A 16,988-nucleotide genomic window follows, 5' to 3' on the forward strand; every position below is an offset into this window, starting at 1 on the left:
GGCGGTTCTGTGCAGGGAACACCAGAAGCATGGTGTCATGTGAACTGCTGGAGCCGAGGCGTGGCCATGCTAGCAGCCCTCCATCTCCCACCCCCTAGCAGCATCTGAATGCAGTATAGGAACCCGGCCCCTCGTAGCCCAGAGCCACCACAGGTACCCTGTGTACTGCATCATCCCGTGTTTCTTTAGGACAAGTAAACCCAGGGGAGTCGCAGATGAGTCAGAGCGAGGAGAGGAGCAGCCCGGAGCCAGGCCCAGTGGCCTCTGGCAGTGGACAGTGGGGCAGACTTCCAGGTGTCAAGGCCTTTGCATGCTGAATCCCCACAGTCCACTGCAGGGAGACAGAGCTTGCTGATTCAGGAGCACCCATGTGCCTCTGGGTGATGCCACAGGAAGTGCTCGGCTCCTGAGGCACCTGTTGGCACATCAACAGTTTCAGGGATTTTCAAGGGAAATTTTGACAAAAGGTGAGCATCACTTAAAGTGCCACCTCTGCTGTACCGTGGGACCCACCACATTTCATTTGATTTTCTGGGGCAGAACTGCTTAGCCCTAAGCGGGGATACTGGCCTTGTTCCTTTCAGGGGCTTGCATGTGCTTATAATTTGACTCCTTCAGATGTTGTTTCTCAGACTTGTTTTATTTCCTAGTCAACGGGTGAGAGAGGAGAGTTGAGTTGCGGCTGGGTGTTTCTCAGGCTCTTCGATGCCAGTGGCGTTCCAATACCAGCAAAGTAAGTGCTCTGCGAATTCCTAGCAGTTGTGTGATTTTGTAGAAGTTCTTTTTTTAGGATCAAGGAACTCAGGTTTGTTCTGTTGGCATGTCAACAGCTTTTGGGGCGAGGGCTTTTAATGTTGATTTTAGTGTTGTATAAAGTAGTGTATGAAAGCAACACACACACCCTCACCCAGAGAGGGAGAAGGACACATAGGACATGTTCTAGAATATGCTTGCACTGTCTGCCTGCTGGGACTGTTCCCTGAAGTACTGGCACATTCCACCATGCTGAAAACAGTGCAAAAGCTAAGTCCAGGGTCCCCAGGTCCTCTGTGAATCTGTGTAGGACATTGAAATTATAGCAGTTTTTTTAATATTTATTTTTTAGTTGTAGTTGGACACAATACCTTTATTTATTTATTTTTATGTGGTACTGAGGACTGAACCCAGGGCCCCGCACTTGCTAGGCAAGTGCTCTACCTCAGCCGCAGCCCTCCTGTAAGCAAATTTAAACTTTAAAAGCACAGTACAAGCTAGAAGCAAATATCCTCATGCATACCACAAAGTTGGAATGTTGTTAGCCCTAACGTAAAAAGAGCCCTTGAAAACTAATAAGTAAAAGATCATCTGAATTTGTATTTATTTATTTATTGGTTCCAGTGATTGAACCCAGGGGTGCTTAACCACTGAGCCACATCTCCAGTCCTTTTTATTTTTTATTTTGAGACAGAGTCTCGCTAAGTTAGTTAGGACCTTACTAAGTTACTGAGGCTGTCTTTGACTTGTGATCCATCTGCCTCAGCCTCCCAAGTCAATGGGATCATAGGCATGTGCCTCCTCACCCAGCTCATCTGAATTTTTAAATGGGGAAAATAAAGATCTAAGTCTAGGATATAAACAGGACATTCACAGAGGGCTACAGATGGACAAGCAGTAGGGAGGATGGTGATCAAGATTCTAAATTTGTCATTACGGAAACTCAGGGTGCTGGGTCCCACACTGCCTGTATAACAGGAGGTATGCGCCATAGTGTCCAAATTCCCCCCACCTTTAATCTGGGGAAATAATTCCTACCCCACAAGCTCCTGGTGAGGATTAACTTGGATAACATGCCCTGCACAGCCTCCTTACCACTGAACCCTAGTTTCTAATTTCATCCTAGCCGGAGCAGGAGGGGCGCCCCATTATCAGGAGTGAATACAGAAACTCAAGTTTCTTATGATTCTTTAAAAAATATGTTCAGGGTTTTCACTTATACTTAGAAGAAAAAAATAAGGAAACATCCAAAATTCCACCTTGGCAAAGTGAGGTCCCAGTTATTTCCTAGAAGGTGGAGCTCGGTCGATAGGGAAGCATTCTGATGTGTATTGTGAGGCACAGGGAGTCACAGGGTGGGTGACAGACAGGGCAGGAGACTTACTGAAGTAGGGGGAAGGACAGAGGAATTTTTCACTTTTTACGTGTCCTGTCTATGCCATTCCAACATTTTTCTTAAATATTTATTTTCTAGTTATCGGTAGACACAATATTTTTATTTTTTATTTTATGTGGTGCTGAGGATCGAACCCAGTGCCTCACGCATGCTACGCAAAGTGTTCTACCTCCAAGCCACAACCCCAGCCCCCATTCCAACATTTTACAATGATCTATGTTACTGTTTTATTTTAAAAATCATATAAATTCATAATGGGTTAATTTTAAATATTGATTCAACACATTTAAAAACAGTAATTACTTGCTATTAACAAGTCATTCAAGTCAAAACATCTTTATTTTTATTTGTTTATTTTTATGTGGTGCTGAGGACCGAACCCAGTGCCTCACGTGTGCAAGGCAAGTGCTCTACCACTGAGCTACAGCCTCAGGCCCATCTTAATAACAGAAATCTTTCTCATTTTCACATAAGTACATTTCCTGTGTTGATGCTTGGGACAGAGTCTCTTTGCTGAGATGACACCCCATGGAAGGGTCAACACTGTCATTCTCATCCATCAATGAGACATAATTAGAATGAATACATTTGTGCTAAAAATGTTTCACTTCTGGTTCAGGTGTCTACGGAATGCCCGCCATGCGCAGCCATCATAGTATGTTATTCCTTCACAGGACTTACGAGCTCTTCTTGAATGGTGGCACTCCTTATGAAAAAGGTGTTGAAGTGGACCCTTCAGTGTCCAGAAGAGGTACTGCAGTGGTGCGCTGCCTTCTGTCAGCTTTCCGTCACTGTGACAACGTACCTGAGATAATCAACTTCAGAAGAAAGAGGTTTATTTTGCTTCACGGGTTTCCGTCCATGATTGCTTGGCCGTTTCTTTGAGCCTGTGACATCATGGTGGGAGCACATGGCAGAGGAGGCCTGTTCATCTCATGGTTGCCAGGACTCAGAGGAAGGGTTGGGGTCCAGTATCTTCAACTGACCAGTGTCCTAGCCTCCTCCCATAAGGCCCCATCTCTTAAAGGTCCCACACCTTCTCCCTCAGTGCCACAGGCTGGTGACCAGGCCTTTAATTTGTGGGCCTTTGGGGAACACCTCAGATCCAAACCGTGGCACCTCCTTTTCCTTAAAGATGAAACAAATGGCAGAGGCTTCAGAGAAGGCAGCCATATTCCAGTAAGCATGACAGTTTCTACTTGGATTCCCATGTTTTAAGATGTGCCATTTGGTGATGTGATCTTAGTCATTTTTATCTCAGTGATTGTTATTTTGGTAGCACATGTAAGACTATAATGTTGAAAATCGTGAGAAATGGGGCCCTGCGTTACTTCTGTCGCTGAACGCTGAGCTGATGCTGTGGCAGGTACAGAGTGAGTGAAGCCGGCTTCCTCAGAGATGGCCCATTTCAGGGTCAGGGCGTGTAGGCATTGAAATCGTGACATGCATGCCACCTCACCCTCCAGCCACCCTCCAGGAAGATGGAACACCCGTCAGTATGTCTGTTGGCCAGGGGACACCAGGGAAGGGAGTGGAGGGCACACAGATGGGCCCTCCCTCGGGGAGCTGTGGGCTGACGGCTGGAGTCCCCTCGCACGCCTCAGCCCTCCCGTCCTTGTGTGGTCCAGGACACCAACCCTGGCTGCTGCCCCAGTGCCAGGCTCTCTCCTCCTTGGAACAGGAAGGAGTTGGGGTTTGGGGTGTAGGTGCTTCTTTCTGGGGCCGCATGTGCCCTTCCCCCTTTCCCTGCGTGCTGCTGCGGCCATCTGCCCTAGTGGCCAGGGGTGCTGTAGGGAGGCCGCAGGTGTCTGTCACCGCCAGGTCTCTTCTGACAGCCGGAGGGATGTGGGCGCCTCCTGCCTGCTATAACCACCAGTTGTGCTGACCTGTCACTTAATAGTCTTAACAAATAGTCTTACCCGTTCCGAGCGCTGACAGCTATGGGTCTGTTTCTGTTTGACAGCGCAAGGCAGTGTTTTCCAGCAGATGATGACCATGCGGAGGCAGCCTCAACTCCTGGTGAAACTGAGGTCTCTCACCCAAAGGTCATGGAGCATGCTCAGGTGCGTCCCGCTTCCCGGGCAGTGACCGCGGGGCACTCAGCCCCAGGTCGCATCTGCCTTGGGTCCCCCCTGCTTGGCTGTCTCTTGTCAGTTACTTTTTCCCCCATTAATTATTTTTGCCAAAGAGCAGAAGAGAAATAGAAAAATAATAAAGCTTAGCATCATTTACTCTTCTTTAACACTAAGCTCAAGTGACAGACTTGGTAATAAATCTTTCAGCTACTTTTGAACAAATGAGACTTACCAATGCCTGGGCCTATCTTCAGGGAAATCTTTTTTTACTTGTTCTTTTTGGTTTTATAGGACAGGAGAATGTATTTTGACATATCCTACATACATGGTGTGGGACTTCCCATTCTTGTGGTTGTACATAATGTGGAGTTCCACTGGTCGTGGGTTCATATATGAACACAGGAAAGTGACGTCCCACTCATTCTGCTGTCTTTCCTATTTCCAGCCCCTCTCCCTCCCCCTCACACTCTTTGTCTAATCCAATGAACTTTTCTTCTTCTCTCCCCTCCTCTTCCCTTATTGTGAGTTAGCATCTGCATATCAGAGAGAACATTTGGCCTTTGGTTTTTGGGGACTGACTAGCATATTTTACTTAGCATGATAATCTCCAGTTTCATCCATTTATTGGCAAATGCTAGTTTTCTTCTTCTTTAGGCTAAGTAATGCTCTCTTGTGTGTATAGATACCGCATTTTCTTCATCCATTCATCTGTTGAAGGGCACCTAGGTTGGTTCCGTAGCTTGGCTACTGTGAATTGAGCTGCTATAAACACTGATGTGGCCAAGTTACTACAGTATGAACTTTTTTTTTTTATGTTAGGTTTATTTAGGTTTTACTTGCATGCAGTAAAATTTATGATTTGGGGGTTGCAGTTTCTGGAGTTTTTACAAATGTACCGATCACGTGACAATCACCACAATCCAAAGAATATTCCCTTTGCTCTCAAAGGTTCTTTTGTGTCCCTCTGTTGTCAGCTCCCAGCTCTGGACTTGGGGAAGCACTCCTCAGTTTTTTTCCCCAGCACTTTGGCCTTTCCCAGATGCCGTAGGTGGATTCATGCGGCCTGCGGCCTGCAGCCTCTGAGTCTGGCGTCTTGGACCATCATACATCCGAGGCTCGTCCGTGCTGTTGCCTTTGTTAGTGATTTGTTCCTGTTCATTCTAAATGGTTACTGCTGCATTTGATGGACATGCCACCATGTGTTTATCATCCTCTAGTTGGTGGTCATTTGGGTTTTTCTAGGTTTGGGTAACTATAAATAAACCTGCTCTAAATATTTGCATACACGTTTCTGCGTGTGTGGATGTGAGGCTACCTACATCTCAAGTAGGACTGCCTAGCAGAGGGTTTGCTGTTAAATCTGGTGTTGGTCTGGCTGCTTCCCTGAACGCCTGTGACATTGACCCTCTCACCCTCACTGTGCACAGGTTTCAGTGATTTCGTGTTCTTGGCAGCATATGATATGATTTTTTGTTTAGACCAGTTTAAAAAGGGAACAGCAGTTTCTCACCATGGTTTCATTTGCCTTTTCCTGGGGAGATCCCAGAGCTTCAAGTTCTCACTGGATCCCCTGTAGTCATGTAACCTTCTCTCAGGGTTTCAGTGGCTGCCTCTTTAAAATGGGGATAATAGCAATGTCAATTCCCTCCAGCTGTAATGAGGTTTAATTGAAAGCAAGTATATAAAACACTTAGTCCATATTTATAGTCCCTGGCTATAGGGAAACACAATGGTGTTGGCTATAATTGTCTATATCATAATTATTTTATATCCAAATAAATGTCAGTGCACACCAGGTAGATACATGCTGCCATTTCCTGAAATTTGTTCAAATGAAGAGGATTGAGGAATTTAAAACAGATGTTAACCGATTGGAGGGATGAGAGGGCCTTCCTCCAGGTCACACAGGGGACAGGAGACGGTGAGCCTGATGCAGGTTGGGGAGCAGCAGGGGAAGCTGACTGAGTGGTGGCTTCCGCCCCTGGGTCAGGGCCTTGCTTTAAATATCCCCTGTTCCTTCTCCAGAGCTGACAGGTGCTTGTCATCACACACGGGTGTTGAGTCTTTCAGTAACTGTTAATAACGTGCTCCTGGGGATTAATCTCTCTTTACCTGCCCCGCCTCTTTTTTCTTTCCTGGATGTTCATGGCCCTTTTTTGGCAAATCTTTTCTCAGAAAATTGTGGGTTTTTTTCCCAGTGTGAGGAGAAGCAGCACAGTAGCGGTCTTTGTCAGGGCCAGCCGGATCCCATGGGGCCTAGTTCTCCCTCTTGCTGCTGCTGCCAGCCGCTCCTCCGGGAGCCCAGGGCACCCCCGCAGCCCTGTCAGCACAGCGCTTCCGGCAGTTTCTGTGGATCCAGATACTAGCTTTTAAGTCCCTTCACCATCTCAAGGTCAGGTTTGACTGTGGTGCAGGGGGTGGATGAAACTAGGAGCACTCTTCTGTGTGTTGAGTTACTAAGAAGGGCCCTGGATCCTTGTCCCCAACCTCAGGGACTGAGGCTCTCGCTTGAGTGTAGTGCACATGGGCACCCAGACCTTTGGTATCAGAGCATGCCTCTCAGGCGCCCTGCTGCTGCCGCCCCTGCCCCTTACCCAGACTTGGGCTGTCCTGGCATTGCCTCTGCACATGGCGGGATCCTGCCGTGTGCGTCCCTGGTGATGCTAAGGGTGGGTTTGGGCACCCTGCTGTTGTGACCCAGGGACAGGCTGGCTCACCGACAGCAGGCCATGGCAGTGAAACCAGAGGCCCTAGGCCTTTCCAAAGCCGTGGACCATGGGCTGCGGTGTACATAGATCAAGGTCAGGGGCCAGATGTGAACTTTAGGATGTTGCTGCCCTTCCTGAGCACCTGGAGGGGCAAAGGCAGGACTGACCCAACTGGGCATCCTCGCCACCCATCCTGCTACCTACAGAGAGAAGGGAGCGAGTGTGGCACCTGCAGCCCTCTCCTCTCTTTCCAAGGAGCATCCACCTCCAGCCCCACCTGCCCTGCCTACCAGCTCCACCTTGGCTCAGCCATGTCTCTGCTCCCAGGAGACACGAGGGGTCTTTCCAGGACGCCAGCGAGCACAGAACAGTGGAGCAGCAGCGCCAAGAGCAGGAAGCCCAGTATTTGTCTCAGAGCCCTTTGTCCCCTAGGGCCCTAGCTGCCCCAGCCCACAGCCTTACATGAGTGTAGCCTGTGGGTGTCAAGAGACCTTGAAAATGCTGATGAAGCTGGGCAGACCCCTGCTCCCTGGAGAGAGCTCCAGGGTCCTGCACAGGGGCCCAGCAGACTGTTCAGCGAGCTGGCTGGGCTGGGACAGGCTAGGGGGCGCTGTCATTGTGGCAGGGAGCACACAGGTGTCTCAGGCTCCCCAAGGCTTGGCTTTCTGACACTGGAGCTGTTTCAGATCTAACTTAGTGCTCTATATTGTTTAGCCTTCTCTCAGGGTTAAATAGGAATTACCTCTCTCGTTCTGGAGCTCTTGTACAAAGGGTTCAATTTGCAGTGATCAGGTTCTCAGCCCCTTAGGGGAGGGGAAGCTCCGAGTTCTGAGCACCAAGAAGCGCTGGCCTGTAGAAGGAAGCTACGTGCACGTGTGTGTGGTGGTGCTAGAAATGGACTTCCCTTTGCCTTTTTGATGCATTCTTTTTTCTTTTTTTTATTTTTATTGTTGGTTGTTCAAAACATTACATAGTGGGTTATGAACTCCCATTTTTACCCCGTATACAGATTGCAGAATCACATCAGTTACACTTCCATTGATTTACATATTGCCATACTCGTGTCTGTTGTATTCTGCTGCCTTTCCTATCCTCTACTATCCCCCCTCCCCTCCCCTCCCCTCCCCTCTTCACTCTCTACCCCCTCTACTGTAATTCATTTCTCCCCCTTGTATTATTTTTCCCTTTCCCCTCACTTCCTCTTGTATGTAATTTTGTATAACCCTGAGGGTCTCCTTCCATTTCCATGCAATTTCCCTTCTCTCTCCCTTTCCCTCCCACCTCTCATCCCTGTTTAATGTTAATCTTCTTCTCATGCTCTTTGTCCCTACTCTGTTCTTAGTTACTCTCCTTGATGCATTCTTTTCCTCTCTTTTAATGCTGCTATATTATTGCTAAAAATAAATAGGATATGGCCTACCTGAGGCCCATTCACCCCAATCACAGCACCTCTGCCACCAGAGACTGCTGGTCCCCATGTGAGGTCAAGAGGATATGTTCTTACTTCTTCAACTCAGGTAACCTTTGGTGACACAGAACTTTCTGGCCATCTTAGGTTTGGAAAAATCAGGAGGTTTCTCTAAAGGAATTAAAAAAAAAAAAAACAGGTAAGCAGCATTGCCTCATGGAGTGAGAAGGTGCCAGAAGGAAAGGCGTGCCCACTGTGGGAGTGCCCAGCCTGCCAGACAGATGAACAGGGAGGTGGGCAGCAAACAGCAAAGGAGGGGGTGAGAAGGAAGGAAGGAAGGAGGGCTCAGCCTTCCCCTGCGCAGCACAGCGACCACTGTTACTCAGCAGCAGCTGGAACACAGGCCATGGGGGCCTGGGGCAGAACAGCCTCTGGAGTCGCAGCATGACTGCTGGGTGCACATGGGGCACTGAGGCTGCCAGTCTTCGGCTCCTAGGTCAGGAGTAGACATGGGAACCTGAGTGGCTTCAAAGAGGGCTGAGGCTGCTCCCGCCTGGAGGTGGGGGAAATTGGCCTGCACCATGCCTTGATGCTTCTGGACAGTGGGCAAGGTGCTGCTCCAGTTCCCAGGAAGCTCAGGAACGGGGATCCCCTCGCTCAGGCCAGCCCAGGGTCACGATCACCGTTTCCTTCCAGCCAGCTGGAAGCCTGAATGTGGCCCCTAGGATAATTGTTCTAAAACTCTGGAGTTAATTAAGATAGAGGATTAATTTATAAAATTAAGATTTCTTTTATAACTTCTGAGTGTAAAAGTGAGTCTCTTATAGCAAAGCATATAGTTGGATCTCGTTTTTGCAGCCACAGGCCTCACTCCTAGGAAGCTGGGGACAGGTGAGGACTCTAGTTAGTTGCTGTCCCGCCTTAGCTCAGCACCTGAGGTGACAGCTCCTCTGGCAGGGCTCCAAGGGCCCCACCTTCCCCAGGGAGACGGGGGCGGGGCCTATGCCAGGGCGGGAACTTGGAGCCTGGTCCCCCACAGCTCGGTGTGGGAGGAGCCCGGAAGTAGTGCCCTGGAGGTGGGGCTGCAGGTCCAGGTGTGGTGGGTCCAGCTCCCGGGATCCAGGAGTGGAGAAGGTGAGCTGGCCCGGAGCGGCCCAGGTCTAGACGCCCACAGGAGGTTGGGACCCCAGGAGGACTCTGACGCTGTCCTGGAACCTCGGCCCGGGTTGCCTGTCCCCTGGAGCCCAGGGCGGTCCCCACAGCGCCCACCGCCCGACCCCGCTGTCCTGGTTCTCACCTAAGGGCTTTCCTCAGCGGAGCTGCTGGTCACAGCTGGTGGGTTTTGATTTGCAGGGTCCTGTTCAGGATGCGGTGGCCTCAGCAGTGTGTCCTGCGCCTTGGACCTCAGAGGAGAAGAGGTGGCCTGATCCATCCGCAGGCCCCCTGGAGAGGGGAGGGCCCATGGAGGAGCCCAGTGTGACCTGGGGGCAGGAGGCGGGTTAAAAGACAGACCCGCCCAGGTATTTCAGGTCTCACTGACTCTGTGTCCTTTTGTTTTCCTGTCGCACCTATGGATTCTGGGGTTTAAGTCCTCGCTTTAAAAACCCTCTCCTGTTCCTTCTGTGTACCTGACCCATCATTTTAAATCATGTTCCAAGGTCACTTTTTGGTGTATGTGTGATTCTGGGGATTGAACCCTGGTCCTTGAGCCTGTTAGACAAGTGACCTACCTGAGCTACACCCTCAGAGACCCCTGTAAACTTTTTCTCCTCTGCCACGGGGTCAAGTTGCCAAGGCTGACCTCGAAGGTTCCTCTTCCTCAGCCTCCCTGGTGGCTGGCATGACAGGCGTGCACCTGGGACTGTCACTCTAGCCTGTGATGGGAACTCATGTGCATCTGTCCAGGGCTAGGCATGGTTCTGCAGAGCTGTGCTCCAGGCTCCCTGCAGGGCTGTGGAGGCTTCTGCTGCCCAGCAGCCCTGGTGCCATGGCCAGGGCTCCTCCCACCCTGGGGCAGGCAGCTGCCCATTGCTGTAGGCTGACCTTATTTTTTTATGGCACCCTTATATACCCTGGAGTATGTTGGATTGTTTGTCCATTAGGAGTCTAACAGGTCCTCTAGAACCTTCAAATAATTAGTAAAATTCCTAAAGAGTAAGTGAGCATGCAGAGAAATTGGGCTAATGGGAAGAATGATGTTGGATGATATTTTCATGACTTGAATATATTATCCAACATGAAGTTACATTTTATTACTTACAAAGTAATAAAATAATGAAGCAATACCATGGGCTGAGCCAAAATATATCCTCAGGATCTTAGGCATTCTGTAAAAAATTTGCATCATTTGAAGTATAGAGTTGATCATCTCTGGGTAATGAAATGGAAGTAAAGGTATCAAAGCCAATGATCATCTGTTTCCAATTTTCTGTGATTTGCTTCAAGTGATAAAGTGGTGATATTTATTAATAATTGGTCAAATAGGTTCATAATTGTTTTAGATAACAATTAGATGCCTTTACACTTTAGGCTATATGGGCACATTTGAGAACGGTTCCAGCCATTCTCTCATCCTTTGGGTCATTCCCCTCAGATGTCCTGTGAGACATTTTCTATGTGAGGCTTTAAGAGGAAGAAGAGAATATTCTGTAAAGAAAGCCTTGTGATCTGTGTATTATAAAATTAAATGGGTTCATTCAGAAATCAGAATTTCTATTGAAAGCTATTTGCATGAGCCAAATAAAACCTATTTCTAGGCGTCCTGGTGAAGACAAGGTTTTATCTTTATATGTCTCATTGTTTCTGCCTTGCGACCAGCTCGAGCTTCATGAAAGAAGGTTCAGTTCATAAGAAATTGCTAGTGAGTTTTAAATTAAAGACACAAGACTCTCATTACCTTTCACACAGCTCTGAGATGGCTTCTTCTAGCTCCCACTTCTAGCCACCTAATGTGGTGGCGAGGTTTACACAAGAGACTAGGGAGAGAGGGAGAGCATGCAGGGAGTAAGCTTTTATTGGGGAATAAAACATTCAAGGGAAAATCCCATCCAGTGAACGTTAAGGGGGGCAGCATCCCAAGGTCAAGGGCAACGATTGGGTCTTCAGGTCAGTGGCCAGGCACGCCTCTGCATGGACAAGCCCTCGGACCTGGGAAAGGGTGGGGAATGGCTCTGACACAACTATGTTTGAGCGCCTCTCACCCAGCCAGGGAAGTAAGTCAAATCACGTGCGAGGATGGCCTCCCACAATTGTCTGTTTTTTTTTTCTTGTTGTTGTTAAAATGAAATTCATAAGTTGGCAGACCATTTTTTCAGATGTGTAACTAGATGCCATTTAAATTACCCACCTTTAAATGGTAGACATTTTGTACATGAACACTGCCTGTCTGCACCTTTTTTAACAACCAGTCTGGGCTCAGGAGCCCAAATACCATTGTTAGCTGGAACATGTTCTTCAATTTGGCCTACTTGCCAGTATCCCCTGAGGTCATCTGTTCAATGAGCTTCCTTACTCCTGCTCCCTCACTGGCTTTCATAGAAACCACATACTGTCTATGAATCAGGGACACCAATCCCACAACATTGTGTTCTTTGAGCATCCAAAGTCCCACTTTTCACTTCACCATGCCTGACATAAGTAGTAATATTTATCAGCAAATGTGAGGTTTTCAAAGATCCAATTCTATGTGCTCCTTTCTCAAAGAGCATTAGGCAGGGCTATAGCATACATAAATATTAAGTAAAGGCCATAGTTTTAAAATGTCATCCATTGAATAGTTGACACATGTCTGAGATACTTTTTATTTTGGAGGAGGTATTTTTTAATAGGGAATTCCAACAGCTACGTAATAGTGAAATGAGAAATCTTGCATCCATTTTATTCTTTGTTTCTTATGATTTTTATCAGTAAGGATAAGATACTTTCTTGTTCCAATGCAGATGTTGCCCACTTCTGTAAATGGATGTGGGGTGTCACCTGCTACTTGCATGTCTGCATGTTGTGCTTGACACTAATATCGTACTTGGTAGGTGGCAGAAAGTCAATACTGAAGTTAAGGTCTTGTGTTGTAGCAGCAGAGCTGAAGATCCTTGGTGTGCAACCTTCTGCAATCCATGCTGCTCTGTTTGAGTCCTTTAATGACTTCCTGGTGATGAGCATCATGGTCTCCTGGTCTTTGAGAATGGCCAAGCATTGCTCTGTGAATGTGGAAGATGGGCGTGTGGAAGGCTCCAGGGAGGATGGATCATTGAACATGTACTCTAATCCATATGCCTCTTTAATGACCTGTTTTTCTTCTTCGGTTTTAAGGGAGACAGTGCCCTCAGACACTTCTGTGCAGCTGGGAATGCAGGCTTCTGCTTCACCTTGAAGGAAGCATTAATGATTCATTTCCAGAAGACATCAGAAGACAGAAGTGAGCCTCTGGTATCATGCAGGTTCCTTGCATTGCCCATGGGCTAGAAGGGAGAAGAGTTGCTTCATGAGATTTGATCCCCTTTTTCCTGAAGAGTTTCACACAGAGGTGAGTCCCCAGCATGTTTAGACACCATTTCAGACCCCTTTGTTGACGGAAATGAATCGCACCCTCTGATGATGTGGAAGAGCTAAAGATGTGTTTTCTATGAATTTTCTATTTTATTTCTCAGGGCCTGAGTCAAGCCAGCCATTGTGCTGTCAGTGCATGAGCTGCTGGTCAAATGTGAGGAAGTGGTCTTGCTTTATGAAAATACCACCCTGATTCAGTGAGCCAGAGGCAGCCTGCAGTCCCTGTTTTCCTATAAAGGCAGATTGCTGTGGATGGCCTCTGGCCTCGTCATGCAGCCCTGCTCAGAGTAGGGGATTGAGGGTCCAGGCAGATCCCTAGTTCCTTTTGACCTTTATTGCCATTGGGCCACCCCAGGGTCCTTGGACTCTACCTGGTCTTCTGGCCTGGGTCAGGGGATGTGAGGTTTGTAATCCCCCTCTGTGGCAGGATCCCAGGTCCCCCAGCCACTTGAGGGCAGCACATCCTTCCCTAATTGTGTTAGAGGGGGAGGATTCTCCCACCCATCCTCATCCATGCTCATCCCACATTTTGTCGCTTGACACCTGAAGACCTTTATTCATTGACTTAGTGGTTAGTGATGATGGTTACTAAGACTAAATGACTCTTTCAAGTCACATCACGTGCATGGTAGGGCTAGAGCATGGATCTTCCCAATTGATTTCATGGGACTCTCTCATGGAAACTGTGACTGCTTCCTAAACACACACTCTACATTTGGAGTGTCAAAATTCTTGGCACTGCCTCCTTGGCAAGAGTATCTTCTCTTCTATGTGGGAATTTCACAAATATTTTCCTTTGGTTTGTGGAGGTCATGCAGAAGGGATTTCATTTGAAATAGCCCAAAAAAGAAATACCAGTTGTCTTTTTCACATATGGATGTGTGTAGTGAATACCTCTCTCTGTGTGCTTGCATGAGTTGCTCCTTTGAATTTGTTGAAGAATGGTTGGCTGGGGAACAAGGTAACGAGAGATGGATATCAATGGTTGTCAAGTATTCTGAAGTGAAGAATGTATTGAGGATGTCAAGGCTTTTCTAGCCAGTTCCTATGGCTCAGTCAGGGATCAGTCAGAGGATTCTGTCTGGTAGACTCTTTGGAACAGATGTCAAAGTGGCCTGGTCTTACCCTGTCCAGGACTAAATGCTGAGCTTGAGTGGGAGCTTCTTGTCATTTCAAGCATTTCCATGAGTCTGTCCTCTGTTCTCTTGTATCCATGTGGTTTCTAAGAGGAAAGCGGAACAAAAATTGAAAGTATGGTGATTGATTATTTATACCAATGTTATTTCAATCAACTTTGTATAATACGAAATTAACTTTCTCCTAGTAAGATTTCATATGTGAGGAAATAATGAAAATATTGGGGTTAGGGGATGAGAATATGCAAATCAAACATTTTTGAGCACCAAGACCCGTTTTTTGTTTTTGTTTTTGTGTTTTTAACTTAAATAATAAAGTGCCAGAGGACCATACCTGCCATTCAGCCTCAACAACCTCCAGGTCCAGCTTCCAGGCGGCCCATTTCACCAGGGTGTGTGGGACCACACTGTCCTGGGATGAGAGAGCAGTACCCATGGATGTTGTCATCTCACAGAGTAGATATTGCCAGAGACAGTAGGGAGCTAGTGGCACATGAGGAAGGAAAGAGCTCTCAGGATGGGAAGAGGGGGCCGCTTCGAGACTCACTGGGTATGGCACGAGGCTGCTGGGTGTGGTGTTGGCCTGGGCCCACTGAGTGGGGCAGATCCGTGGTCTGTGTCCCTGTACCCTCCTCTGTAGCCTGTGTTGGCAGCAGATCAGGGAATTGGGATCAGAAGTGCTCCCAGTAACACAGGCACCAGCCCCCAGAGTGTGTGCCTAGCCGTTTCCCCACCTGGCCTGACTTGGTGCTTGTCTTGCCTCAGGGCTGAGACGCTACAGTCTCTGATGAGGGTATCTGTGGTCCAGATCCAACCTGCATGGCCAACAACTCAGACCTTCAGCTGGGTCCTAGGCTGCTGCAACCAAACTCTGTCAACTGGGTGGCCGACAACAGAGGATGTGTCTTCCGTTGAGCTCCAGAGGCTCATCACAGTAGGTGTTGGGCTGTCCCAGTTCCATAACCCCTCCCAAGTTTCAAGGGGACTGTCCCCCCAACTCTCCCAGCCCTTCCCACTCTCCTACTGCTGCCCACGATCTGTGGTTCCCATATGGGCATCCCCTCCTGACTCCATCCTCACTTAGGCTGTATCCCCAAGTCTCCCTGGTCTCTGGGTCCAGACTCTCCTCTTCCTACAAGAATATCAGAAATTGGATTTGGTCCCAGTTGATGCCGTGTTCCATCATGTGAGCTCTTAGCTTCATCACTGTGCAAAGACTCTTTTTCCACACAAGTTCGCATGACTTTTGGCTGGCTAAGAATTTTCAGGGGACACTTTTCTAATGAGTACACTTTCCTTCCTTCAGATCTCCCCCCAGTGAGCATTCCTCGCACCCTTGTCCTAGTTCCTTTATGGCAGGTTCCCTCCTTATGGCTGAGAGGACCTAGTGACCCCTGGATTCACACATTCTCCTTAATCACCAACACACTGCAGAATTCTCCATGGGACTGCGGTGTTTTGCATTGGAACCCACCCCCTGACCTCTAAAAGTGCTCTAGACAATTGGGTTGGCTCCCTCCCTCCTGAACCTCTTTGATGTCCTTTAAAGTAAGTTATTCTTTTGGATTCCTTCCACAGTAGGCAAGTCCTTGGATCCCCTGCTAGAAAGTCTTCCAGCCTGAAGGTCAGATGTTTCCAGATGTTGAATTGAAGGATATCAGCTCCTAGAAGCCCTCATCCTGGCTGCAGTGTTTCCTCCCCTCAATGCAAAGCAAGAAAGTGCAGTTGGCCCTGCACGTATTCTTCTGCATCCATGATCCCCACCAGCTGGAAATCCAAACTATTAGGAAAGGAGTTGTGTCTCTCTGGACAGATACTTCTCTCCTCATTGTTTCCTGGATCTTACAGTGTTACAGAGAATCACACTGCCCTTTCATTGTATTAGGTGTCAGAAGTCATCTGGAGATAATGGAAGTGCTACAGGAAGAAGATATGCAGGGTTTAAATGCAAATACTCGGGCACTTTTGTAAGAGACTTGAGCCTGTGTGGACTGGTGTTTTGGGCTGACTTTGAACAAATCTCCCTTGGATTTCTTGTAACATTTCTGGTTTCTGGGCTTGGGAGTGTTCAGGACTTGTGTGTGAGTCAGCCTCATGGGGATGTGATGGGGGGCAGTCGGAGCTGTTGTGCAGAACCTCAGTGATGGCTTGTAAGGCCACCTGCAACACTGCAAGCAGCAGACGAGAAGGGAGCCCGCTCCCCATGTGTTCAGCTTAACTCTTGTCTTATCCAAAATCATGACTTGTGAAATGTTGCAGAAATGGACTCATGCCAAAAGTTGGGATGTTCTGGGGAGCATGGGCTGTCATTCTATTCTGTCTCTGCATTATGATGTGTTAGTGGGTGGGAACTTGAAGACGTGCTTAGGCCATGGATTCTCCTTCCCTGGGAAAGGGCTTCTCAAATCAGCCCTTGTCCCTCTTTCACCTGCTTCCCCAGGAGGACACAAGAACGTTCTTACAAGTTGGCCCCCGGTCTTGGTCTTCCAGCCTCCCAAGTTTGAGAAATAAAATCTGTGCTATGAATTACCCAGTGCCAATACAACACAAACTATGCTAAGATAAGTCAATCAGCAGTCTCCCAAGTGTTTACATTGTGGTAATTGACACCAAACATCCGTTTTGTAATTAAACCATTTTGGAGTACACAGTTGAGTGGCATTAAGCATGTTCATGTTGGTGTATAGGCGTCACCACCATGCATCTCCAGAACTCACGTGGACATACTCTTGCCATCAATGCTGAATTCTAGTGCCCTTGAGGCCTAGGAAAAGAACATGGTATTTACTTTTTATGAACCTGATAATTGAGAATCTGAGATAAGTGAAATCCTACAAAATTTGCCTTTCTCTGGACACGATCATTTTCAAGAAATGCAGATCACCCTCACTCGTGGGCATACCAGGTCCACTGCTAACTCTGCGGGTGTTTCAATTGCACTCTCAGTGACAGTGGTGACTGTGTGCA

The 16,988-nt window shown here is 47.9% G+C and overlaps 1 protein-coding gene across 2 annotated transcripts in view; it reads left to right on the forward strand.

Moving 5' to 3' along the window:
• LOC144372066 (nephrocystin-1-like) overlaps positions 1-16,671 on the forward strand; it is a 31,296-nt gene extending 14,625 nt beyond the window's left edge. Inside the window, exons 4-9 of one of the 2 annotated variants that reach the window (XM_078035485.1) lie at positions 651-733; positions 2,824-2,982; positions 4,113-4,212; positions 12,649-12,862; positions 14,787-14,955; positions 15,600-16,671. In XM_078035485.1, the coding sequence (XP_077891611.1) occupies positions 651-733; positions 2,824-2,982; positions 4,113-4,212; positions 12,649-12,801 (495 nt within the window). In that variant the 3' untranslated portion in view covers positions 12,802-12,862; positions 14,787-14,955; positions 15,600-16,671. The remainder of the gene's footprint in view (positions 1-650; positions 734-2,823; positions 2,983-4,112; positions 4,213-12,648; positions 12,863-14,786; positions 14,956-15,599) is intronic. The other variant, XM_078035486.1, reaches the window with a different exon arrangement.
• The last annotated feature ends 317 nt before the right edge of the window (positions 16,672-16,988 follow it).

This window comes from Ictidomys tridecemlineatus, chromosome Y, assembly GCF_052094955.1.
Source record: "Ictidomys tridecemlineatus isolate mIctTri1 chromosome Y, mIctTri1.hap1, whole genome shotgun sequence".
NCBI lineage: Eukaryota > Metazoa > Chordata > Mammalia > Rodentia > Sciuridae > Ictidomys > Ictidomys tridecemlineatus.